A 22,296-nucleotide genomic window follows, 5' to 3' on the forward strand; every position below is an offset into this window, starting at 1 on the left:
GTAGGACACAATTAATGTTTATAGCCTGTCAAACTTCCACCAACATGAGCCTCTTATTACAGATATGGATGGTGGGAAGCTCTGCAGAACAAAAATAGTTCCTACTGGCCATGTTTCTTGTTGTTGTTTTTAAACTAACTGTGTCTTGATTTCTTGAAAGACACTGCAATTCAATTATATGTAAGAGAGGTAACCAATTTAAGAGCAGATATTTTCAAAACTGGACGATTTATACCAAAATTATGTAGATAGAAACAGCTAACAGCACTACTGCCAAGTGGAAAAATATGTAAACTGGATTTTAGGGTGAACTATCCCTTTGATATCATCAGCCATAAAAACACAAACTAAACAAAGACAATGCTTAAGTGCATGTCTTTTCTCCTTACTAGCCTCTTTACTAGTTCAGCAGACTTTAAAGTGTTTTAAAGTAATCAACTTTCCAGCTCTGTTTGTGTAGAAGAAATCAGGCTCAGTCAGAGTGAGGACAGAGAGCTGGGCTGTAGAAAGCAGCAGCATGACATATTTGCCATATGGGTAGGTTGAGGGAAAGTAGAGCAGCGTTTCCCTCCGGAGGAAAACACATAAGCACATTTCGATTCATGCACATGTGCACATGTACGATATACTGGACAGAAATGCAAAACATTCACAGGGTAAAACATGAACGCTTGTTTAGGACAGCTCAACATATGGTGTATAAGGAGAAATAAGCCCCGGGCTCCTTGCACTATTATGGTGTCACTTGCACCTGACTTACAAGAACTTCAGCAGCAAGAGGGATCATAAAATGTGTAAAAGGAGGCTGTGTGAGTTTCTGGCAGGTCGTATGTCTGCAGAATGAGAAAGAGAAAAATGTCCACAGACAGAAAGAAAGTAGATTTGATAGTAAACATACCTCCGTCCCCAACTCTCTCCTCCCTGCCCCACCCCCGTTTTCCCAAGTAGCTGATTTCATCCTCGCAAAGCCACTCTCATTCTAATCTGCCCTGATCCGTCTGCACTGGCAAAGACTCAGATATCAAACTCACACACATTAGAAAAAACAAACAAACTATGACATCTTAACAAAAGGTGCCAGTTTATCTGCTGTTTTATTTTTAAAAAAAAACAAGAACAATGCACCTTTCATGGAGAGTTCAACTTGAACTGCCATCAACTAGAAATTCAACCCATCAACATCTGGCGTACTTCCTGGCAGAGGCAGAGTTGGCAGACTGATAACCAGATTTCATAAAGTGGGTATGTAGTAGCTTGTAGTTATATAATACCTAAATCTCTAAGCCTCAGTTTGGAATAGCCACTGAGTACAGCAGCATAAAAAAAATCAATGAAAACACACTGTAATAGCCTCTGCATAATCTGTTAAACCACAAAATCATATCAATAGTGATGCAAAATGTTACATTGCTTTCAGATGTTTTGCAAATGCCACAGAATACAGAGTAAAAACACACATGACAGAGCACTTCAAGAGAAGAGGAGCACACTCACTCTACAGGAGCACACCTCACTTACCCATGAGACATTTTTATTCTTGGTTTGTTTGATCATGGCAACGAGAGGAAGGCCAGTAACGTGGCGAGAGGAGCCCCCTCCTCAGCAGATTTTAGCCCCGCAGCCTGTTGCGTGGGGAGGTCTGTGCGGGATCAGGGGTGATGGCCGGGGGCACGTCGCGCTCAGCCATTGGTCATCGTGTGCCCTGCAAACCCGCGAGCCCGAAACGCTTGCTCTGACTGAATCCAGCATCTGTCAGCGGATCAGAGCACGCCACGCGCAGAGTTTTCAAGTTTTTTTTTTTCAGGCTACGTTACAAAACTAGAAAAGTCCAGAAATATCCAGCAAAACTCAAAAGTGTTTTCCTCCTCACAGCACACAGTGACCTGATGGACTGATTATGTATTTGAGCAGAGTATGAATATGAAACATCCCAGCAGGTTTAACCCCGCCCTGCTGAGCCACAGCACGCGCCCAATCAGATCTTTGTGGCCAGCTCCCCAGGGTGAGCTTATAGAAGTATTAGGATGAACATACTGAGTCTTTGGAGGAGAGCCCTGACTGGCAGGTCACTGGCATGTACAGATATCAGGCAGGAAATAAGCGGGAGCACTGGAGCAAAACTTAAAGTGACTGACCTCATCTTCATCTGCTGTAGGTACCTCTCCTTTTATTATCATGCTTTTATTTGTTTCATCCCTGCTCTTTGCCACCTACCTAGAGCCAGTCTCCTTCCTTGCTCTCTAGCATCCTCCATCTCTCCCTCAATCTCTGGAGTACATCTTCTCACCCAGCTGGCACCTGTTGTCATGGTACCACTTTGCTAAGAGATAAATAGCATGACAGACAGTAAGAAAATGCTCGGTGACTCTCCATTTAATCTCTTAAGTAAGTGGCTCCACTGCTCTCTGATCAAGCCTCTAAATGCTGACTTTTGTAGCTTCCTCTGCAAAATCTCACCAACATCTCCTCTCCACACTTCTTGCAGTCTGTTTGTTCAAGTTGATCCGGACTACTCATAAAAGATCAGTGAAGAGTTCTGAGGCTGTAAGTGCTGATTTGAGTGGCTGCATTTGGGTGAAATTGAGCCACAGAGCAGCGGCGGATCTCTGGATCAGCAGTGGCAGAAAAGTCTACAGACCGCACATAAACAAGCAGAACAACTAGTGTTTGAAAAGGAATTTAAAAAGGTGCCAAAACAGCTTGCAGCTTTTATAAGGGAAGGGTGTTGTGTGAGTCTTTTATTAACAGTCTTCAAAATTTATCTGAGATGTGCTCTTTCTTCAGTTATAGCTTGATGGAAACTTTTAATTTTTTTTTACTTGATTTCTCTGCCACAATCTTTTGTGGCTAAAAAGAAACCCTGTTACCTGCGAGAGGTTGTAGCTGAAGGATACTTGGCAAACAAACACGTCAGTAAACTTTCCTTTGATTGACAGAGCAATTAATTGACTAATCATAGCAGCTCTATACATGAACACTTCACGTAATATCTGAGGCCATCTTTTTAAATTTTTACTTCTACTATCTTGTTACTTTAATGTGGAAAATCTTGGCTACCGGTGAGACCAGCTCATTAAAATAATCAATGCAAACCACAAAATTACAAACATATAGTGAAAACTCTTGCTTTACTCGGCTCCTGGTCCATTTTTAACATCTGCCACTCTAATTAACTGTCTCTAGTATCCATATGGGCCAGCAGCCCTCCTCTGGTGCACAAGGTTGTCTGCATCTCTCTCCTGTTAATTGGCCTCAAAGAACATCTGCTCCTGTTTTAAGTGATGCTCAGTTTGGCCTGGGTGCCCTTTCTATCAGAGGTGCCAATTTAATGGGTGTGAGCTGAGCAAACGACTCTGCTAGCACTCTTGTGTCAGCACGATGTGCATGATTTCATAATATCTGTGGGCTGTTAGTAGAAGAAAATTACATAAAGTACAGTCATCACAAGGTATGTTAGAAGCAAACTGAAAAGTAAAGATAAGAGATTAAGTGAAGGCAGTGGGGGAAATATATCTGATCCCCTGCTGAATTTGTAAAATTGCTCACTTCCAAAGAAATGAACAGTCACTCATTTTTATGGTAGTTTTATTTTAATGCAGAAAGAAAGAATATCCAGAAAAACACATTACATAAGGAGTAAAAGTCATTTTTCTTGGCATTGATTGAAATAAGTATTTGATCCGATACAGTTTAGCCATAAATTTGGCTCCCGCCTATTGACAGCCAATCAGTTACAGACTCCTGACCTGAAGTGTCTAAGGCCCACCTGTCCACAGAGTTAGTTTGTTCCATTTCAGCCTCTTCACCACCATTAGTGAGACCAAAGAGCTGTCAGAGGACGTCAGGGACTAAATTATAGACAGAGGAGCTTGTTGATTATCTGAAGTCAACTTGGACTACACTGGTAACACACTATGCACTTAAATATACTGCAGTGCCTGCAAAGTCCTCACATTTACAGGTCTCTTTTAAGTTTGGCAATGAACACTAAATTATTTCATATGCATTCATCTCAATTGGTTAGAAAGCAGCAAACAGGCAAAGAAGTTGTGTTTCTGAGACTCTCAGAAACCATATTTCAAAACTTTCCCAGTATAATTTCGACACTTTATCATAATGAGGTTAAGTTTTATACGCACTGATTGCCAGGCTCTTACTGGAGGTATTGGCATGAAATTTGGTACAGGTCTTCCTGCTTTCCTCAGGATTTTCCCCACAACTTTTTTATGTGGCCTTTTTACAAGCCAGAACCACAGATCTTATAGTCATGCAGTATTTGTCTGCATGCAGTTCTTAAAATATCACAGTGACTTGAATAAGGCAAGCAGACAAACAAGCCCAGCTTGCAGTTTGATGGCCTCATGCTGGATGCATGCTTTGCTGTCCTTTCCTTGTTGGCTCTGTCTTTCAGTTCTTCCAGGAAACTGATCCGTGGAGCTGAACAGAGGAATCAAACCTGAAAACAGTGTGCAGCATTTTGCTACATCCTAGTTGATCGATGCCCTACACACAGTGAATAAGCTGCATGAGTTTCCTGATGCAACACACCTGAATGGGCTGAGCTCAGGAGAATATAAAGCAGACCTTAACCTGGTTGGCTGACTGACAGCCCCGTTTATTCTTTGATCTTTTATATTCACACTCATTCATCACTGACACTACAAAGGTACTGACCCGTTGACAGATATGCCCTATTGTATTGTTTCTTAATTTCTCTAATTACACATTTGGCGTCATCTAAGACCCTAGTTGGCCTCCCTCTCGTCACATACTTTTGAGCCAGGTTGTGACAGTAATGATTTATTGTAGACATATTAGGAAGATTAATGAGGAATCAGTACATTTTGTAGGATGGGAGAAGCATCTCCTTACCCATGACCTCACTATTTCCAGACCACTGAGAGTTTTAAAACTCAGACTGCCAGCCGTAACTTAAACGGGGTCAATGCGCACTGTGTCACTGACATCAGTGTTTCCGGGCTGGAGCTATACTCTTCATAGGCTTCCACAGATAGTGTATAGATCACACTTTCCAGTCCAGCTGTGACGTAAACACAGTAAAAAAAAAATCCACCTAAATCCAAGACATTCTTCAGAGCCTCTGTGGCCAATTAACGGCTCAGTTCCTGGACATTTCCATATTCTCTGGATAAGTGAAAAAACGCATAATTGCTGCCAAGGAAACCCTGCTCCAATTTAGTCTGCGCTGGCTCGGGACTCCTATCTGGGCGTCCATCCCGGTGCCTGGAAAACTGGGAATTCCAGGTCACCCTTTTGTTATGGGAGCTCGGCTCACTCACCACAAGAACACACAAACTCAATTGTTTCTGGGAAAAAAATTATCTTTGTCTGAGAATATTCCAGTATTTTCTCATTCTCTGTCTGGTTTCTTTAGTCCACCTAACAGCTCAAAGTTTTTACTTACCTGCTACATAGCTACATCTCTTGAATAAGCCAAGACAAAATGTTAAAAACATGGCTACTCCTGAAATTTATGATCCCTGATGTTTCCTCTTTTCCCACCGTGAGGTCCATGTTTGTTTTCTTTTAAATCTCTCAAGGACTATTTTATGAACGGCAGACAAGTCCCAGCAGGATGAATTTTCATTACCATTTTGTTATTTACGTCCAAACATCTGTCTTATGACAGTATAATGTATCACATGACAACCACGTCAGCCATTTGTGTTTTGTGCCCAAATCAAATAATAACATGATGGTACTAATATGGCCATTTAAGTCATTAAGCATCAAAAACTTAAAAAGGATCAGCACCTCCAAACCTCCAAATCTGAGGCCATGGTTCTCAGCCGGAAAAGGGTGGAGTGCCCACTCCGGGTCGGGGATGAGTTCCTGCCCCAAGTGGAGGAGTTCAAGTATCTCAGGGTCTTGTTCGCGAGTGATGGGAGAAGGGAGCCGGAGATCGACAGACGGATTGGGGCTGCAGCTGCAGTAATGCGGACGCTGCACCGGTCCGTCGTGGTGAAGAGGGAGCTGAGTGTAAAAGCGAAGCTCTCAATTTACCGGTCGATCTACGTCCCTACCCTCACCTATGGCCACGAGCTGTGGGTAGTGACCGAAAGAACGAGATCGCGGATACAAGCAGCAGAAATGAGCTTCCTCCGAAGGGTGGCTGGCCTCTCCCTTAGAGATAGGGTGAGAAGTTCGGCCATCCGGGAGGGGCTCAGAGTAGAGCAGCTGCTGCTCCACATCGAAAGGAGCCAGCTGAGGTGGTTCGGGCATCTGACAAGGATACCCCCTGGGCGCCTCCTGGGTGAGGTGTTCCAGGCATGTCCCACCGGGAGGAGGCCCCGGGGCAGACCCAGGACACGCTGGAGAGATTATATCTCTCGGCTGGCCTGGGAACGCCTTGGTATTCCCCCGGATAAGCTGGAGGAGGTGGCTGGGGAGAGGGAGGTCTGGGCCTCTTTGCTTAGGCTGCTGCCCCCGCGACCCGGCCCCGGATAAAGCGGATGAAGATGGATGGATGGATGGAGTATCAAAAACCACACCACATTAGCAGTGTTTCTGTTAACTTGGTACCATGCTAAAGTTAGCAGGTAGCTCACAGCACTGCTGCATAGCCTCAGAGAGCTGTCAATAACAATTAGGTCAGTGTCCACTGTGTATATTTTGTGTCCAGGCACAAAACAGCCTCTATGTCATCTGACATGTGGTCACTTCTTACTATAGCATCAGACAAAGGCACGTTTAAACAGTCTAGTTGTGAGTTGTATCACCCCTCTGCTAGCATACCTTGCCTCCTTATACATTCACATAATCCATCAAATGGTCTTCCAGATGGATGTTGCATCCAGGTCGAAAAACGCACAAGTGTCTTAAACCTGCATTCTTTATAAATTACACCAGGGGGCGACTTGACAGCTTCCTTTCTTCCTCTCTCCGTTACCTCAGCAAAGACTTTTCTGATGACCTTATGTGCTCAATTGCTAGTTTTAAATCTTGTCAAGTAGAACATGAAGTCCTTTTTGTAAATTATGGTAATTTTAAGATTTCACAAAGGAGGATAATTCAAGACATGCTAACCGGCTAATAACTTGTTAATCCAAAATCATTAGCCAGTAAGTAGGCAGTTTCAGATCAAGCACTTGGTTGTCACATCTGGCGTCAAAACACAGAGGTGGTCATAAAGGCTATGCCCATCTTTTATGTTATCTGTTATACTGTCAGATTATCTGTCCTGATACAGTAGGTAGTTTTGTTTTTTCTCCACATGAAAAAGTGATCTGTTTTCTCTTTGTTATCCTGATGGCTGGGGAGTGAGTAGATACAAACTAAGATACAGCAAATTCATTGATAACTTTTTTTGGCAGATGAATAATGCATTAATATTCCCACCAAATCCCGATATCGAAACACACCTGGATGCGCCTCACGATACACTGACTATAGAAAAGAAACTGTGCTACGTTGTTTCACATGTACCTTTAAAGAGTTTATCAGCATTTCTACTGCAGGAAAAGAACTCAGGTTGGTTTCCTCAGATGTCACTAGCTACTGGTGCTGCATCATGCAAGCAAGAAGGCCTAGAAAACAAAAGGTGGAATGGAGTAGGCCCTGCTGTCTTCAATTAACTGAGTTTCCGTGAGGAGTGTCTGAGGCTGGCTATTCATTCTGTCAGACGGAGTCCCATCCGGCCAGGTCTCCGTGCTCCACATTCCATCGAGAGCAGAATTGTGTTCCGCCCCATTTCAGACGTAAAACGGCGGTTTGGTGCTCCATATTGGAAACATGTGAGAGGAGTGTCATAGAAAGAGTGGCGTGTCACGGCAGCTAGGGTCCACTAAAGTTCAGCGCTGCACCGCCCTCTGCCAAAAACTCTACTCATTATATTAATTTCCCCATGCTTACTTTGTGCACAGTCATTAAACACAAACACATGCTGCCAGTGATACTCCACCACAGCGAATGGTTTGTTTTCATGCAAACACCTCACACATGGGGCTTAGATGCTCCGGTGTGGCGTTTCCACAGCTGGTCCTACACTAATCCACTCATCAGTTAAATTAAAGCTTACTCAGTTGTACAGTAAATGTTGATCCAGCCTACTGCAGCGCATGTCACACAAAACCAGACTGCGTAACCAAACTAGAGCAATGTGCACAGGAGCACACTGGCATTTTTTCCTTCTCTATAATATCTGCGATAACGTTGTTGTTCCAGTTCAGAAGCATTTCAAGACAGACAATAATAATCATAATGGGCCCAAATGCCTTGGACCCTTTTCAAAGAGCTCTCTGAATGAGAGAAGGCTGCTTCTGGCTGAATTTAGAAGACACAACTGGTGTATTACTTGCTGCTCAAAGTATCACATAATGAATTATGAACCCATGAGTTCTTTTTTGGAACAACTGGGTGATACTAATTTATTTATGTACTCATGAAGATTTCCTTTAGAGCACTGATACAGGTTTCTCTTTTCTTTTGGACATTTTAAATTAAGCACAAATTTAAAGTAAAAAAATATTTTTAAATATTCTACTGAAACATGTTTTTGTTGTCTCAGTTTAAGTCAAGTCTGTAACATTTAGTGTACTATTATTATATATTTCACCGCCACAATCTTACACCTGCTCTGGCAGCCCGTGTTCACATGAAACTTCAGGTTTACTTTCATGCTAAATTGGGATAAAACAAACAATTATGTAATTGTGTATAATTTTTTTCCAATAAATGTATTACTCATTGTCTAAAAAGTGTAAACCTTGCCTGCCCAACATTTGGAAACCCACATATGAAGTTTACTTTCACATGACACAAAGAAGCAAATCTTCAAAAATGCCATTTTTGATTAACACATGGGTATAGTTGACTGTTGCTGTCTGAAGATTGAATATTTACTCCTGTAAAAAAAAAATCAAGGATGACTTCACACTGCCGTTAAGACTTTTATGTGCTTAGATGTCACAGTTTTCGTCATTCTGACGTTTTTTTGTGTGCTCAGGACATTTTGTCCCAGAGGCGAACAAGTTACCATCTCAGATCTGTGGATGACTTCATAACTCATTTTAGATAATTATATAAAAAAAGTCTACCTCATGAAAACTTTATCTTTGGGCTTTAATAGCGGTGAGGCATTTTCTCTCTGTGCATAAAAGACAGATCTGCATGTACAGTATGTATTTGAGTGGAAGACTCAAAAGTGAAATGTGGCCATCTAGTGGCAAAATGCAATGCTTGTCTTTTTCTGCAGTACTGGGGAATTGTGGAAGAGGGAAAACATGATTCATTTTTACATTGCTCTATTGACGAACACTGGAGGCTGCAAAAAGCAGAAGACATTCCCTTTCTTTGTGCTGTACATAAAGGAGTGCACAAAAACCCACTGAGGCTGACTGACAAAATTAAGAATGCACAGGACAGTAGAGAAATAAATGCATGTGTCATCAAATTTTCCATCTCGGAGTCATAGCTATTAGAAGAAAAACACCCACATTTTCCTCTCACTGCATTTCATTAAGCTGAACAGCCACAGTAGACTCGTTGTAATGAGCTTCTGATTGCAGACACTAGCACATAAAAGATGCAAGAAATACAAGCAAAACCCAATAAAGTCAAACTGTCAACAGAGCATGTGCCTGCATTGTGAACCCACAGCATTCAAAAACATTACCACCTCACAGCTCTCTCTCCAAACCCTGGAATAAATATGGAATAAAACATTTATCATGTCTGGCAGCATGCAGAGTGAAAACAGAGCTCTGCAGAAAACTGTCAGGTCAGTTCAGGCAACTGAAATATTTCAGTTAAATCCTGCAGCACTCAGGATTGTTTCTGGATAGAGATCTACAGCAGCAGACAACAGTGATCAACATCGAGGGAAAAAGCTGGCAGGCATCCACTGACTCTTCAGACTGGTGCTTTCAAGCAGCGTTGACATTTTCAGTAAAGTTGTGCATGCATGGAAACACCTGCCAAATAACCTCTGAATTATTCATCCTGAAACAATTAGTCTTTGCACATATGCTGGCAACTGTAGGCTTCATCGCCTCTCATTCTCTCACTATTACATGTAGTCTATCCTGTGTGATAAATCAGCATCAAAGCCACAAACTCACATATGGAAGCTCTGCTCTCCGGCGATGGCCCAGACCACAGCACGGCATGAAGGGGACCAGGGAGGGGAGGAACTGACGGCCGTCTCACAGACTCCCTGTCAGGCAGCAGCATCTACTCAGCCTCGGTCCATGCCTTCAGACTTGGCCCACAGGGTTGTGGACCACCAAAAGGTGCAAAGCAGATAACGAGGACAGCAGGGATCCTTGATGGAAGAGTTAGCAGAGGGCTGTCGTATCCACACCTGCCCCCTACTTCTGTCCACCCCTCCTCACGTGTGCACCTTATCTGCCCCCTTACTCAGAAACTCTGGAGATTCAAAAGTCCGATTCAAATACTCCTTGCTCTTCTTCCTCCTCTTCTACCCATCTCCAGACTGTTGCAGCAGAGTGTCCATCTGAGTTTACCCCACCCCAAAATCTGTGCACGCTCTGGCAGAGCCTCTGTGCTGCCAAATCCTCTGCAGCGCTGCTGTGCTGTGGCAGAGACGTACAGTTGCAGGCTGGCACACTGGTTCAGCTGCTAGTGGATTTAGACCCACTCATTACCACGCGTAAGTTCCTTCTTGGCACAGGGAGGAGGTGGAGTTCTGAGTGTCCTTTACTGACCGCTGTCCCTTGCTTCCTAATAGACGACACATCCTCTATATTCCCTGCCCCTCCTTCATTCATCCAGGGTTCAGTCGGCTTTTAAAAGCTTGACACACACACTGTGGCTATCTTGACTTTTTATGCTCCACTCCTTTTCTTTATTTCTTCTTGTGCCATGACTCAGTCCTCATTTGCACTGGATTACCCTTCTTACTTTCTCTGTGTGAGGACAGGCACTGAGACAGCTACTGGTTGCTGAAGAGACTGCACTGTGCTTTTAATGTAACAGAAACAGTGTGTGTCTCATGCTGCGAGCGGAGGAACAGCACAACGCTGCCTGTGGTGCAGGGGGAAGTCACTCGCACAGTTCAGTGCTTTGTGTGACTGCAGAGCTGGTGTGTTTGTTTCTTTCCCCTCCCGTCTCATCTCACACCTCCTCTCCACTATTATCCTTTCCCACTGTGTTCAGGTGATTGAGTCCAGAAGGACATCCGGCCTCACTACTCCATCACAAATGCTGTGTCAGCCATAAATGCACATACCCGCTTCATGCCACAGGACAACTGTGGTAGAGAGGGGTGGGTCACGGGTAATATTCAATTATACAGCATGACGGTGGATGTGCTTTTGCATCTCTACTTGCAAAGCCAGCTGGATACATAGATTTTAACTTTGAACCTTTCCAGCAGTGATTTCAATTAAATCATCAAAGTAATGTATTTTGAAAATGGTGTAGCAAATATAGTTTTATGAGCACTGACAGCAAAGATTCCCTGAAAATACAGATTTACAACTGGAGCTAATAAAGCCAATAAAAGCAACACTAATTTCAGCCAAAATACATAATTTCATTTTATTTTAAACGGGAAGCCTTTGCTTTTGCATCAGCAGATTATTAAAAAGTGAGGAGCCAAACAGATTCTAAAACAAATGAGCTTTTCTTTCATGCTAATAATAAAGGACAGCACTGAGCACATGTATAAACCGAGCTTAAGCATCCCTCCCCCATTGTCACCTACCTTCAACTTTTTTAGTTTGCTCCATTCTTATATTGTGCAGAGCTGATTCTGATGTTGAAGACATCATCACTTACTCACAGGCTGAGGTGGGACAGGCTGCAGTTTGTCAGTAGAATAACAACATGATTTCTGCTGTCACAAAGTGCTGCGTCAAGATAAAAACAAACCCAGTTTTCTGTCTCCATGAATCACAAGTGATTTTCCAGGCGCCTACTACTTACGAAAATAAAAATATCAAGCATTAGGTCAAGTATCATAATTTATTCTCCAACACATTGGCTTTAACTGAGGTTTTAAAAGATTTACCTAAAGACAGATGGGGTATTTCAGGGCTAAAATGAGAGCCAGGTCAATTTTTTTTTTTTTTTTGCTGAAATTTTATTGATGAGAAATGTAAAAAAGCAAATTCACGTCAACATAACAAGTTTTAATTTTGGGATATTTGAGGGAGAGTTTTAGATCCTAAAGAAAGTGCATGTTAATGCGAGGAATATTTTAATGAAATAATCGCTTCAACGTCTTCTGTAATACGCTCACAAGCATGGAGAATTAAATGAAAATGTCAGTAATCTCAGATCTGCATGCTTAGTAAGACTTTAATTATCTTGCCTCACTCTGTTTTTTTTAATTCAGCCAATTTTGTGCCGTGTGAACAAACAAAACACATTATAATATAATCAGTGAGCATTCAGTCAACAGGGGCTTTTTCTAAACGGTTCAGTAATCTGTTTTCATGAATATCCTCTCTTTCTTATTTTCTCTTTCCCCTCAAACCCCAACTAGACAGAGCCGATGTCTGGCCCTCTCTGAGCCTAGCTCTGCCAGAGGTTTGCTTCCTGTTTAATGACTTTTTCTTTCCCACGGTCACAAAGTGCTTGCTCACAGGGCGTTATCTGAGGTGGGGATTTTACCCTACAATATACAGCACCTTGAGAGGACCTTTGTGTATTTGTGCCATAATCTATGTCTATTAGTGTTATATTAAAACGTTATTAGAAAGAGTATTTCTCTACACAATAACCCTGCACCCTGGACTGATGCTGTGTGGCCTGTTGTGAAACTTTGTGCTCATCAGTGATAATATACACGTATCTATTCATCTCCTCAAGTCTGACAACATAAACCTGCCGTGATCTTTTATTATCGTTGAAGCCTTTTTAGTTTACTGCCAATATTTCACAGGCTGACATGTGTCTGCGGTGATGGAAAGGCACAATTATAAACACAGAGCTGTGCACCTTACAGTGAGAGGGGAATCATGTCTATCAGTTAGCCTGTCAGAGGCTGTCACCCTTCAATGGTAATAATCGCTCAGCTGCTGATGTCATGGATAATACTGCAGGGAAACAGGTCTCCACATTGAAGTACTCCCAGTTTAATTTGGGTTCATTACAGCCTTTCTGGATGCATCTTCGCAGTCATACCTGAGGTACTTTACCCAAGAATCTGCACCAGTTTCTGCTTTTACATGAGTTAACATGCACACACTGTTAGGTACTAGGAACTCACTGTGATCATGAAAGTAATGTAACAGTGAGAGATGTGTCTATTCTTCCCCCCGGATCTGCATCACTATGCAGAAGACAGTCTCAATCAATCATAGGGGCAGTAAGAGCAAGCTTTCAAGGCATAAGAAGGAGCTAATTAAATGAATCCATCTTATGATTAAAGCACAAAAAAAAGAGAATGGACACTTGTGTTTTACACCACAACTTTGAGGATGGATTTTGCACTCTCATGAATTTCAGTCATGTCCTGCAGTCTCCAGTCGTTGAAACATGATCAGCAAAACTTTTTATCTTTCTCTCTCTCATCCGTGATTCATCTAATACAGTACCTGCTATTTAGATAGATATTATTTGAGTGGAGGATGAGGATCACTCGTAATAACTGGGCTGTGACCTTGGCCACTAGGTGGTTAATGGATCAGCTCACTGCCAAATTAATTTATCAGCAGGACTGAGGAGTGGGAGGATGCATGGAGGATTCAGGTCAACTGTGAAAGCAGGGCATGCTTTGATGTAGTGATAACAATGTGCGCCTTTCTCTTTGTTCCTTCGCTTGTCACTTATTAAAAAAACAACAGACTGAACAATAAATTCCACATTTGTGGCTTCAGTGTCAGTATTATTAGATAAAAATCATACTGTTACATCACTTACAGTTTTGCAACCATATTTGGCTATCCATGTATTTCCACTCAGTTAAATAACCCCAATAACAGTGTTTGTCCACTAGATGGCAGTCTGGCACTGCTGCAACAGCCGACTGAGCAGCAGTAGTGCTTTACGGTTGCTTTTTTTGTTTCCAGATTTTCACTCAAGTACAGTATTTTACTCTGGCCAACATTACTGCAGTCTGAAGCCAGACATTACATACTGTTCTCCAGAAATATTTACTACTGGAAAAATCTTGACATTTGTTGCTTAAAGTTCAGAAAAGGTCTGCAGGGTTAATGCTACAATTGATCTTTGAGATTTCCAATGGCAGTCACTCCATACCACCAGTGCATATGTAACATATCCATGGCATGAAAACAGACGGGCTGTCAGATTTGATCAGAACCATAACGAGCTCTTTGCGTCATTCCTTTTCTCCACTGACTAAAATAATAATAAAGGGAACGATGAGAAGGAAAATGGTTGCAATCACTGAGTGAATGGGAATGGGTTTTTATGTGTTCACCACATGCATTCACGCAGACTTTCATCTGCAAATCCATCTCTACAGACAGAGCAGGTCAAACTGTACCAATATACTGTGGAAAGTTACGGGAGTGGGAGACATCATAGAGAGGTGAAAGAGCCAGAAGGAGGCGGACAACACAGAGGGGAAGTGGGAAGCTTGGTGCAACCATTTACATAAACATAACAAGTGTGGGAAGCAGCAGTAGGTTAATTATGACATAATGCTCTGTGAGTTGTGCAAATCACAGTCTCAACTACTAAACACTGAATCTCATTTTTCACTGTATATCATTTCAGCACCTCACCCGGCGCATGCAAATTATCCTCCCCTGAGCAGGTGCTCCTTATATTGAATCTATTCTTCAATTTTTAACTGTCTGCTTTCTCTAATATTGAATTTCTATTGAAAACAAATGACATAAAGACTGAATATCTTATTTTAATTGGCAACTAACAAGAGTGGAGCCAAGAGGTTATATCCAGTAAACATTTTTCTACCACACTCACATTTGAAGCAGGAAGTCAAAAATCCAGAGTTGAAATTTTCAGCTGCTCATGTCAGATTTACCCAGTCAGTATTAGCCCCACCATCCCCAACTTTACAATCCAACATGGCAGCAGTGCTTTTAAACAGTAGTAGAACATAAATTAGCCAAACAGAGAAGACTGAACAAGTCAGCAGAGAAGCACCTTATACCTGCATTCTCTTTAAAGGCCAACAGGGGGCAACAGCTCTGTAAAAACATTTCCTCTCCTATAAGCATATGGGAAAACGGCTCTGAGATTTGACCTCTAAACTCTTTGCTGACTAGTTTATATGATCAGTTGCTTGTTTTGGGCCATGCTGAATAAAAATTAAGTCTATTTTGTAAATTTTAAAAATAGAGGATATGCTCATGAGCTAACAGCTTGAGTTTGATCAGTTGATAGCCAAGGAGAATACGATATCGCCACAATGACGATGGTGAAAACACTTCAAAATGGGTCTTTGCAAACCAGTGGGTGATTTCACAGTGTAGATTAAAGTGTAAAGTGTAAATATCCTATGAACTTTATCAACAATTAAAACATTTTTAATATGTATGAGTCCTTGCGTTGTACTGCTAGATAGATGGCAGTGATTTACCATACTGAGAGGAAAAATAATGCAATGTAAATTTCTGTGCTACCTTGGTGTAAATTTGTGGTGTCAGCCTATAAAAATGATGTAGCTCAGACAGTGGCAAGAAAGCTTTGTGTGTTGCACTTGCAGGTTTGTTCTTCATTATGATGGACACAGGTGGGTTGGCAGTTCAGATCTCAATGCCTTAAAAGTTCTACATTTATGACTGTATTCTCGAAAACGATGTGCCTATCAGCATGATGTAAGGCAGATTTGTCATCTGATTACACTCCAGTCAACTCAGTGGAGTCAATAAAGTCAAAGGAATTCAAAGAAACCTATATCTATAATCATTTCATATCTTTACCCAAGAGGCAAAGGGCAGACTGACACCCTGAGTTGAAACTCATCTGACAGTTTTCCTGGCTTGTTTGAAAAAGAGTAATGTTTTTGTAAAACCTGAAATAACCTGCGAGAAGTATCCTCGCAAGGTCTGTGTCTTTTTGTTTTATTCACTAACTGGGCCAAGCTTTTATAGACTCACTTTTAAGCCATCCCTCTGCTAGTATTTAATCCTGTTGTTTGTTCTGCATTTTGTTTCTCACCCTCTCTAAAGTACTTTGTTAACTCTGTTTTTAGAGAAGTGCTATATAAAGAAAGTTTATTATTATTCAGGGTCACGGAGGACTGGCTGATTTCCCAGGATGCATTAAGCAAAAGCAGACACTCTAAACACAGTGCCAGTTTACAAATGGACGATCACTCACAGTGGACACTTACGCCAGTTGTAAGTTTAGAAATGACTACATTCAATTCTCTATTGTCAAGAGGCTCGCAAATTCATGATGTCGAAGCTGGCTGTTTATTATACCTGCTTAGTCATTCACAAACACACAATCAGTCAGCTTAGCACATAAGCCCAGAAGTCCCTGGATTCATATTCATCCATGTAAAACTCCCAGACTCCAGCGCCGGTGACGTCTTGGCTAGTTGTCTGACAACTTCTCAGAGAGAAAAAAATTGTCATACACATGACCTTTCTCTAAAATATTTTTTTACAGATTTTACATGTTGTGTTGTTATTTATACTTTTGCTAATCTAAGTTTACCAGCTACTATTTCCACTCAGTTACATCTACCTTTTCTTTGAGTCTCACCACATATATTTTCTAAAAATAAGGAGCTGATCCCTAAAATAACTCCGAGGTGGACAAACATGTATCAGCTTTCATCAACTTGATGCTGAACCATCTGTTTTTCTATCTCGGGCTGATGTAAATGTCTGGGCAGTTAAAGGAACTCTATGCAGGGCGCCCAAGTGCACTGTATGATCCTGATCTCAACACTATTTATTCGAAGTTTTGACCCCTCGACATGTGCAGAAAAAGATGGGACAAAGCAAACAAAACAATCTGCACTCAGTGACGCATGTTTGCTTACACAGCAGCCCACCTTCACATGAATAAAAATAAACCGTCTACCTGATGGTGGTAAAGTTTGCTAACAAATCTATGACAGTTCTGCCCTTCTTCCTTCTCAATGGAGAGCTGAGCTCCACAAACACCGACCTCGCTACTCCCACGGCTGAGCGGTCTGGTCTTGCCTGAGCCTCCATCCTTCCCAGCCTCCTCCACACTTCCCCCTCCCAGGCATCAGACCATGACCGCAGAGAATGTCTCTCATCCTTTCTCTACTCAAACTACTCCCCATCTGCCCTCTGCCCTCTCTATCTGTAAGAGCATGAGTAATTCTGTCATTTAGGAGTGTTTGCATGGAGTTACTGCGAGACTGTATTGATGCTCGGAGCTGCGTTGGCTTGATCACACCGTGACCCTGGTGAGATGTTCTTAAGACGCCCACATGTATAAAAGGATTATGAAGCACAAAAACAACAGGTTAAACAGGAGGGTGAGAGGCAGAAAATATACAAGAGATCATGTAATTTATTGAGGAGACAGTCACTTATTTGACACCCTTACATGCTTTTATACATTCATTACAGCAACAGTTACTCTACAAGTTCCACCTCAAAAACCTGATATAATAAAAATGATTAGATCTGCTATGTTTTTGAATAGAACTGACAACTAGATTATCAGGTAAACCAGTTAAGGGAGATCTTTATACTCTTAGTTCTGTGCTCTAACATGTGCGGGCAAATCATGTCTGAGGCTTATTCAGTAAAGGACAGAGTAATTTTATTTTAAATATAGGATGGTTCAGCACCTCAGACGGGCACTGGGTTGTTATGTTTCCCGCCGAGAGATGGTTTCCAAATCCTAAATCCAGTTGTGCATGTTTAAATAATAACAGTGAAGACAACATCAAATGACAGGCTGATTAAAAGGCACTGAGATCATGAGTGTGAGTGGTGGTGTGAGTATAGCTACTTAGAGAGTACACTCTCATACATCTGTAAGTATGACTGAGCATGAGGCAAAGAGAAATAAGGTCAGAACAAAATGCTGTCATGAAAACATAACTGAATAACAGTATTTACACTGTTATCTAAACAGAGGTGAAGTTACTGGAAGGTCTGCTATTTCTGGGGGCCTCTTGCAGCAAATATCTCAAAGAAGATATTTTTGCTCTGCATGAAAGAGACTGTCTGACTCCCAAAAAGCATAATTCCTCTGCTCCACACCATCTCTTTTCTGTCTCTCACTCAAATGCCCTCTCATTTCCCTAACATGACGATGCAGACTGACAGTCGTTCGCAGCAAAGCTAACCGATGACTCTGACTGAAGGGGAACTCCTCATTTGGGGGAGAAGACTGTGGGAATGGACATTAGCTCCCAAGGGTGGTGGAAGAAGAAAAAAAAAAAATCAGGGAATTTCTCCCTGAGCAGCTTCGGTTGAGCTGCAGCGCCTCATTGAGAACTTCTCTGTGGCTGTGAGATGAAGTAGACAGCAGCCTAGGAGGTGCAATTTTGATCTGACCTCCTCCAGCTTCCCGTCGCTCTGCTGCTGCCGTGCCAAAGACGAGGCGATCTGTGCCTCCTCCAAAAAAGGCAGAAACATTTAAGCAGGAGTGTTCATCCTTAACTCAGCCCATACTGTCCCTTTGCAGGTCTGCTCAACAAAGACCAGACTCGCTGAGTGTGTACCTCACAGGGTCTGCTTTATAACAGGTCACAGTGTCGCTGTGCACTCAGTGCACAGAAGATGCATATCAGATGAGAGGCTTCCATTTAACATACTGTACCCAGCAGTGTTTACAGAGGGCTTTCATCGCAATGCACATCTTATTGCTGATGGATGATGATGACTGAGCCTGAGCTCTTACACCAGTTTGCATTTACTGTCAGGCATTTATACAAACACACAAGTGTTAGATTCCAACGGGAAGTAACTGCAGCCAGGAACTTGAATTATACTTCATGGTACTCTTTTATCGTGGTCAGCTACATCTTTGTTGTACCTTTTCAAAGACAAAACTATTTTGGTTTTAGGCTTTAGGCACCAACAGATAGTTTAGAGATGACAAAAATAAGACACCGATAGGCGAGATCAGCAAAAATTCAAATCACCACCCTTACCTGGCGAACAAGGCTGTTGGTTGTTGTGTCGGACGAGGTGCTTCCATCTGAGCCTTTAAAGCGACCTTTTCTCCGAGCTCCTTTGCTTTGAGACTTGAGACAACAAAAAAAGACAGGATAAAACTGTTTATGAGGAATCTTAAAATCTTAAATCTTAAAAGAATATACACAAGACCATGCAAACTAATACATTTTCCCCATAACAGATTTTAAGTTCATGTGCAAAAATGCATTCAGCAGAAAATAATATGAGACTCGTAAGTCATTAATGTTTAGCAACAAATGCAGCAACTGTAGTTAGATCAATTTCATTATCAATATGTTTTCTCTATGAAAACTCCAAGTACAGGGTGAGATCTCAAAAAAGGTTGTTTCTGACAAAGATTATCTGTGATTATGAAAGCCAATAGAGCAATTTTAAGTTATCTGAGTGACCAGTTCTGCTTCCAACATTACAGCCTCCGTCTTCACTGATGAATTTCATTGCGTAGTTGAGTGGAGTTGGTGAGTCATTTCCAGCATAAAATAATTTTTTATACCAAAGCATTCAGTCAGTATTATAGCCAGTGTCAGCCAAGCACTGACTTCCACTGTTTCTTACTTATTACAGATTTGAGTGTTTTCACTTAAGGTCTAATGTTATGACGTGTTTCAGGAGGTTAGGTAGTCGTGTAGGTAGACAGCTTATTTTTCAAAAGTGGCATCCTGGAAAAGTAATGCACGAAATGCAAGAAATTCATTTCAAATCTGCTTTTTTTTGTCCCCCTCAGTCGAGACCCCTCGACAAATACCCCAGGACCAAACAGAGATATCACTATACGTGTTAAATAAACTCACTTTACTCCACAGAGCAATTATATAATTATATATAATTTATTATCATTTTTTCATTATTTTACCTGCAGAAATACACAAAACCCGTTTTAACATGTTTTAGACATTACAATGTTTTTTCTTTGAGACTTTACACTAGCTTTAAACTTAAATGCCGCTTACCTGCCACTAAAACAGCCAAAACACCTGCTAAAGCACCTAGTACTTAGTTACTTTCGTTTACACAGCAGTACTTTGAACAGAGTTCTTTTTGCATTACACTCGTAAATATGTAATTTCTACCACTGGCTTTACAATTGAAATACTTCCGGAAATATGAGTTAATTTGACGAGCGGCCTGGCTAGCTTACTTCAAAACGTCGTGATATTAAACTAATACGACATGTCAAACTATTTTCAGTCCCTGAACGTGAATATCCAAATAGCAAACCTGACCCACAAATAAGTAAAAACAAACCAAAACAAAAAACAAATTAACAAAAAATAAAGATTCGCCCTCGCGACTTACGAACCTCAATCAAAACTTTAATGAGGGCACCTGCGCTCATCAGCACGCGCAAAGGAAGCGGACAGGTTGAGAGCAGGTGAGCTGTTTGACGTCTCTCAGCGTGCAGTGCCAAGGTTTAAAGTGTCAGTTTAACAGGAACTGTCAGCTTTAATTAAAATGAATTAACTCACTTGTAACATGGGATGTTCCAGAGCGTCCATGTGTTTGTCCGGAGGTGTTTCTGCTCTGTTGGTTGGGCTAATGTTGACGACCATCACACCATTTGAAAAACGCGAATATTCGGTAAAACCTCTCGGGTTGTACAGATGCTCCAGCTGTGCCCGAGACAAAAGCGCATTTTTACATAGTAGTGTTGAAGAGTTTAATGCTGCTCTTCAAGTTTGAGTCGAGTTAAAGGAGGAGCTTGTGCGAAAAATGGCTGTAGTTTTTCGCGAGTTCAAGATGATGGTGATGATGTGAGTCGTCGGATATTATAGCCTTCAGCATCACAAAGCCCCCTCATCAGTTCGCTCCTTCCTACACTAGCTGAGAGAGCGCTCCTGCTCCGTGAGCCCTCATCCAACGCCAACACCTCTCTGCCTCCTCACAGCGCAAAGGGATGAAAATGAATAGAAGCATCCAAACAGATAGTCGGCATGAACACGACTGAAAAGCGTCAATTCAGAGTAACTTTGATGATCAGAACTGAACAAGTGAGAGAAATCAGTCATAGCTACTGGGAGGTGTTTAAATCAACAAAATGATGCTGTCATTGTAATATAAACCTGATGTGGCTGCTCACAGGTGTTGGCACCAAAGTAGAGGTGCCACAGGGTGGTGGAGGTGGTGGTGGGGACAAAGAGAGGGAAGCCAGAGGAAATAAGACTATTTTATCAGAAATGAATACAAAAACAAAAACAAAAGAACATGCATGTAGCCCAAATACAGATAGTAAAATATGATAAATGTCTCAGCACAAGTAGTTAAAGTAAAATTACTCATGTCTAATGGCTCACTTCAGAATCATATACATGATAGATACTTCAATGATCTTTAATTTATTTAATAAATTATTGTATTGCAGCAGCACGATAAAGAGTAAAAACATTGCAGTCTAAAAGAAATAAACCACAGTGTTAAAGTAAAAGTGCCACAGGTGCATAGTGAGGGTCTTATACTGTGACAGTGCAAAGTTTTAACAGGAATTTTAACAGTGATAAAAAACAAAACAAAGAAAATAAAAATTTGGTTAATTTAAAGAAGAGTAAAAAAAAATATTGGATCACAAAGACTGATATGTTATTATGTGCATTACTTGATTGTTGCAGCTGTAGTTAGATTAAAATTGCTTTTTTAGAGCTAGTTCCCCTTTATCCAAATAATAAGCATGGAACCAGATGTAATGAGGAGAGGCAGATGTGACTGAAACAGAGGGCTCAAAGGCTGCCAAGCTGAGATTAAGTAGTCATTAGCCAGTGAGCCTGTAGCTTCATACCACAAACAGTCTTGCATTCTGAAGTACAACGAAGATTTTTTTTTTACTTTTTTTCAGTTCAATATGATCCAAAATGAGTGACTGAGACCATAAACTCATGAGGAAAGTGTTCCACAGGTCAAGAGCCGTTTTCCCACAAACCTATACTAAAGGACTGGATGTTTTTTTTGCAATCACAACTATCGCCATCTGGTGGCCTTCACATAGAATGCAGGTTTAAGGCACTTTGCGTTGGCTTCTTTTTTTCTGACCAAAAAGCCGAATTCATTTTTTTTCTATGCTAATAGCATTTGGTGAAAGGAGTATGGTGCCACCACATAGGCTGTATATAAAAGATGGATGCAGCAAAAATGATGTCATATGTGGACAAGAGGGTGGAATACTAGTTACTTAGTTAGAATCTTGATTAGCAGTTCATAGACTGACTGGTTTGGTTTAAATGCACACACATGCTAATTAATGCTA

At 41.5% G+C, this 22,296-nt stretch overlaps 1 protein-coding gene across 2 annotated transcripts in view; it reads right to left on the reverse strand.

The window, feature by feature from the left end:
- The window catches only part of LOC113029141 (voltage-dependent L-type calcium channel subunit beta-2-like), a 68,450-nt gene extending 47,438 nt beyond the window's left edge, over positions 1-21,012 (reverse strand). The window contains exons 1-2 of one of the 2 annotated variants that reach the window (XM_026179809.1): positions 20,528-21,012; positions 19,016-19,108 (exon numbers count right to left, since the gene is read on the reverse strand). In XM_026179809.1, coding sequence (XP_026035594.1) covers positions 19,016-19,108; positions 20,528-20,611 — 177 coding nt within the window. In that variant the 5' untranslated portion in view covers positions 20,612-21,012. The remainder of the gene's footprint in view (positions 1-19,015; positions 19,109-20,527) is intronic. The other variant, XM_026179810.1, reaches the window with a different exon arrangement.
- Between the last annotated feature and the right edge of the window lie 1,284 nt (positions 21,013-22,296).

This window comes from Astatotilapia calliptera, chromosome 9 (assembly GCF_900246225.1).
Source record: "Astatotilapia calliptera chromosome 9, fAstCal1.2, whole genome shotgun sequence".
Taxonomy (NCBI): Eukaryota; Metazoa; Chordata; class Actinopteri; order Cichliformes; family Cichlidae; genus Astatotilapia; species Astatotilapia calliptera.